The sequence below is a fragment of the Nematolebias whitei genome, unplaced genomic scaffold (genome assembly GCF_014905685.2).
Source record: "Nematolebias whitei isolate Nwh7 unplaced genomic scaffold, NemWhi1 Nwh_scaf_198, whole genome shotgun sequence".
In the NCBI taxonomy this organism is placed as follows: Eukaryota; Metazoa; Chordata; class Actinopteri; order Cyprinodontiformes; family Rivulidae; genus Nematolebias; species Nematolebias whitei.
Genome location: NW_023618743.1, coordinates 1 through 5357, shown reverse-complemented (window position 1 = coordinate 5357; position 5357 = coordinate 1). Strand labels below are relative to the sequence as shown.

At 46.1% G+C, this 5357-nt stretch overlaps 1 protein-coding gene across 1 annotated transcript; it reads left to right on the top strand.

Moving 5' to 3' along the window:
- Positions 1-402: 402 nt before the first annotated feature.
- On the top strand, positions 403-5258 carry LOC119429254 (protein NDRG3-like; the record flags this gene model as incomplete). The annotated part of the gene is made up of 7 exons (XM_037696922.1): positions 403-525; positions 2395-2478; positions 2761-2793; positions 3856-3961; positions 4052-4172; positions 5059-5121; positions 5198-5258. Coding segments are annotated over exons 2-7 (441 nt in total), but the record flags the coding sequence as incomplete, so codon positions are not given.
- Positions 5259-5357: the final 99 nt, after the last annotated feature.

The window sequence follows — 5357 nt, the reverse complement described above, 5'->3', positions numbered from 1 at the left end:
GGTTTGGACATGTCCAGAGGAGGGACAGTGGTTTGGACATGTCCAGAAGAGGGACAGTGGTTTGGACATGTCCGTGTAGTGGCTAAAACTACATTGAATATTTTTGAGATCATTAAATAAAAAAGGAAAAAGACAAAGAGGAGATACCTGGATGCAGTTAGAGAGGACACCGAGGACAGAGTGAGACAGAGAAGGACTCGCTGTGGATACACCTGAAGAGAGAAACGCCGAAAGGCAAAGAATGTTTCTGTGCAGTGCCCTGAGATAAATTCTGTTTTTTAATTGGCGCTAAATAATAATAATAAAGTGAATTTAAAAGTTCCCTCCTTCCTAGCCCCTCCTTTGCTCCGCCCACATGTTAGGTGAACGTAGCTCCTCCCCCGTGTTGATTTTGACGTGGCTCCGCCCCGGACTGTCCGCGTGCTGCTGTTTTCCAGAAAAGAGGAGTCTCGCGACCGACAGTTAGCTGCTGAACTCTAAACCTGTTGGATTTAACGGAACTTTAAACGGTGTCTGCAGCTTCCGGTGAGTAACGAAGCTGCTAATTAACCTGCTAACGAGCCTGAGTGATAACTAACCCGCTAATTAACCTGCTAACGAGCCTGATAACTAACCCGCTAATTAACCTGATAAACTGGCTAACTAACAAGCTAGCCGCTAGTCGTCGGCTAATTACCCAGATTAAATGAGCTAATGTGGCTAATCGTAGGTGGACCTGGTTTAGCTCAGAACGGTTCGGTTCTGTTCGTTTTGATGATGGCGTCACTGTTTCTGGTTCTGTGTGTGTGTGTGTGTGTGTGTGTGTGAGTGAGCGCGCGTTTGTGTGTTAGAACCGAGGTCTCCCATGGTAACGGATCGTTGCTAAGACGGTTCGGTTCCGTTACCATCCGGTCCTGGTTGTTGGTGCCGAGTGGGCGGACAGCTGAGCCAGAACCATCAGGTTCTGATCCAGCCCTCCCTCGCAGCTCGGCCCAGTCGGCTTTTATCAAACGCTCTTATCTGAGGTTCTGGAGTCCGAACCACTGGATCTCAGAGGTTCGGCATCAGCCAGGAGCTGCTGATCAACTGTATCGATTACCTAACCAACAAATGGTGCACAGGTGTGTTAACACAACGCCAAGGCGGAAAGAGTCAGCAGTGATTTTAAAGGGATAGTCCGGTCATTTGAGGCGGTGTTCCGACGGTAATCAGCCGTGACGTCACTCAGAGAGCTCAGGTGTGGAGAAAAGACAAAATACATCGGCTGGGTTTGTCTAAAGACAAACAAAGTATTTACTATTTTCAGGTTTAGTGAACTCCTGAGAAGGGACGCCACATTATTGTGACGTTAGAATAACCTACGTTAGTGTTCTTAATGAAGCCCAGCTGATATTGGAGGTGCGGGCTAATGCCTATAACCGATACACTTAGTTTTTTAAATCTATGTCCACCCCAAAAATCTGAAGTAAACGGCTACTTTTAAAAACCTGTTTATACACTTGTTACAAAGATAAGAATATGACCAAATAAACACAAGTAGGTATCTGCAGACAAATTCAGAGTGTCTGGGGGGCCACATCTGATTGGGCAATATAAAATGGGCGTGTCTGGCCGGCCACATCTGATTGGACATAGAAAAATGGGCGTGTCTGGCCGGCCACATCTGATTGGACGATGGAAAAAAAGGCTGACCGATAAAAAGCCGTTCTGTTAACCACAGACACATTATGTGTAAAAACAAGGCGTTATTGGCAGATTGTGTTAACCACAGTCGCATTATGTTTTTGGTGTTGTCTTCATGCACCCTCTGGATACATTCTACAACCGTGTGATTTACCAGTAAGGACACGGTTTGTTTCCAGTGTTTATCTCGGTGTATAATGGAACGGTTATCGCCGATACAACGTGTCCCCAAACGCCTGTATCGGCCTAAAATATCAGCCCTACGATGTATCGGTCGGGCTGTAGTTCCGTTAGCTCAGGTAGTTTATGTCGACAGTACTGAAACTGCTGCGTATGCGAGCGCCACACGAACATTAAAGTAACACGGACCAGTGTCCCCCCACCATTATAAAGGAGCGCGGCCCCTCCACCCAGCTTGAACGTTATTTTTGGACACTGTCTGACGATCAGTCCTTGAACTTGTAGCGGAGCGCGTCGACCGACAGGAGGGTGTCTGCTCGTGTGAAGCGCTTGTGGATGTTCGGACATGTTTGTTGTGAGACACGAGGCGGTGTGTGACCGCGAGCTGTCAGGAGGCGGCAGCCTGGAAGGTGTTAGGTTTTTAAATTTTACATTTCATTTGTTCCATTTGTGAAGACTTCTTTATTTTGGTCTTTTCAGTGTCACCTTTTCTCTGCATCTGGGACAACATCTGGATGTGTTCAAATGTCTTTCTTACTCGCCTGTTTTCAGGTTGATCGGAGGTCAAACAGGTTCATTATGGAGGAGCTTCATGACGTCCAGCTGACTGAGATCAAGCCCCTGCTCACAGGACAGGTGAGGGGGCGGGGCTTAGCGCAAAGCACGACCTCACAGACGTTAACGACATTCAGCAAAAACACCTGTTGTAGAAAAATTAGTTTAAAATATTTTTGTTAAATTATGTTCTCGTTTTTCTGTTCATCCTGCTGAAGTCTCTCATAATTCAGAAGACATGAAGTCATGAACCCACAGCCAGTTTTATTAATATATTACTTTTATTTAAATATTGTATTATTATTTAAATAAGGGTTACAACAGTAGAAGTGTGACTGAAGAGTTTCTCTGTGGTTCTTTCAGAATGGGAGTAATCTGCAGGACTTTGACTGTCAGGTAAGACCCGGAACAACCGAACAACCTGAAACTGTTTCATTAACAAGTTATCAGACTGACAGACCGACTGGGGAGTGTCTGATTTACAGACATTCTGTTTGCTCCTGAACACATCATGTGAAGGAGTCAACCTCAGTCAGGAAGTTAGTTTCTGCCTCTGCTCCCCTGAAAGAACGAAACCTCGACTGAACATGCTGAAAATGAGCTGGGAAAGCTAAAAGAAGCACAACACTAGCTAAAAGCTAAAAGTAGAATCGAATAGAAACGGCCTTTATTGTCCCACAGAGGGGAAATTGAAGTGTAACAGCAACAACAGATATAAAGCAGAATGCTAGCTAAAAGCTAAAAGTAGCAGAATGCTAGCTAAAAGCTAAAAGAAGCACAACACTAGCTAAAAGCTAAAAGTAGAATCTCCTCCGTACATGTGGAGAGTCTCCCACACGCCGTTGGTCAAACTCAAAACGAGCCTTCTGCTGCTGTCTGTAGTAAAGTCTTCTTTTGGTCACTCTTCATACGGACGGACAGAAACTCCAGGTCCTCGGTGCTGCCTCTGATGAATGCCTGGCCCACTCCTCTCTTGGCAGGTTTGTTGTGGTACCATGTTCTTTCCACTGGATGAGAACGGGTTGGATGGAGCTCCAGGGATCAACAGAGAGTTGGGTATTTTTTAATAACCCAACCCTGACTTGTCTGGAGATCTCCTTGGTCTTCATGATGTTGTTTGGTTACGGTGCCTCTTGATTAACAGTGTTTCAGAAAAGGTGTGCATGGACTGACGGATCATGTGACACTCAGACTGCACACAGGTGGAGCACGTGACACCAACTGTTCATATGGCGAGGGGGTGAATACATGTGCACGTTAGGACCATTTTCAGTTTTTTAATTCTTGGATCTATATTTTTCTTGTTTCCTGTCACAAGCTGTTCTGTGCAGATTAAAACTTTAAATACAGGTTGTAACGTAACTTTGCATCGATGAATGTTTCCACGAAGTGGAAGCTGTTCCCCCGGAGGCTCCGGTTGTTGTGGCAGCAGGAAGTGAACCTGCCGGTGTTTTGCAGGAACACGACGTGGAGACGGCCCACGGTGTGCTGCACGTTACCATGAGGGGCGTCGCCAAGGGCAACCGACCCACAATCCTCACCTACCACGACATCGGACTCAACCGTTAGTAAACAAACAGGAAACCACCGGCAGCAGAACCTCAGAGCTGGGCTTTAAACCTTTGTTTGTTTGTTTGTTTGTTTGTTTGTTTAGATAAATCTTGTTTCAACACCCTGTTTAACTACGAGGACATGCAGGAAGTGACGCAGCACTTTTCAGTTCTGCACATCGATGCTCCGGGGCAGCAGGAGAACGCTCCCACCTTCCCCACCGGGTAACAAACAAGACAACACAACAAGACAACAAGACAAAAGGACAACAACAAGACAACAACACAACAAGACAACAAGACAACAACACAACAAGACAACAACACAACAAGACAAAAGGACAACAACACAACAAGACAAAAGGACAACAAGACAACACAACAACACAAGACAACACAAAAAGACAACACAACAAGGCAACAACACAACAACTCAACACAAAAAGACAACAAGACAACAACACAAAAAGACAACAAGACAAAAGGACAACAACACAGACAACAACACAACAAGACAACAACACAAAGACAACAACACAGACAACAAGGCAACAACGCAACAAGACAACAAACAAGACAACAAACAAGACAACAAACAAGACAACAAGACAAAAGGATAACAAGACGACAAGACACAAACGCTCTGCAGGTGTCACTGCTCAGAAACGTGCAGCCCTGGACGTGTGTCGGGACTCCTGCTTTTTAAAACCACATCGAAGCACGTGTTCTCTGAACTTCGTCTGAAGGTGGGCTGTGTTGTCTCTAACCTCGGTGGTAAAATGTGAAGCTGACGGAGATGTGAAGTATTTTCATGAAGCTCTCTGGAGTTGTTTAAGACCCCAGTGATCCACCTCAGACCAGCCGTTAGCTCGTCGGTCCGCTTCTCCAAACTGAGGCCGTTGCTTCACTACGACCAGACTTCCCTTTAAACAGGAAGTGCTGCGTCGCCCCCAGGTGGTCAGTTTGAGCATCAGCTGACTCTCCTGCCTTTTTAGGAGACAAACCTTTATTTCTAAAGATTAGCTGAAGATCGTGGCAGGACATCAACATGAGACGTAAATAAAGTTTAAATGTGTTTGACTTGTTTTTGTTCTTTGAAACGTGTCTGTAGGTATCAGTACCCCTCCATGGACGAGCTGGCCGACATGCTGCCGTCCGTCCTCACGCAGTGTCAGTAAGTCTTCTTTAAGACCAGGTGCATGATGGGTAACCCAGTGGCTCTGCGTTCACTCTGGTGTCTGTGTCCTCAGGGTGAAGAGCGTGATCGGTCTCGGGGTCGGGGCTGGAGCCAACGTCCTCACCAGACTAGCTGTGAGTAAAAACAGCCAAACCTGAGAGTCATCCCCAACACACTGAGCACGACTGTCAGCAAAATATCTCCTCCCAGCATGTCAGCAAAATATCTCCTCC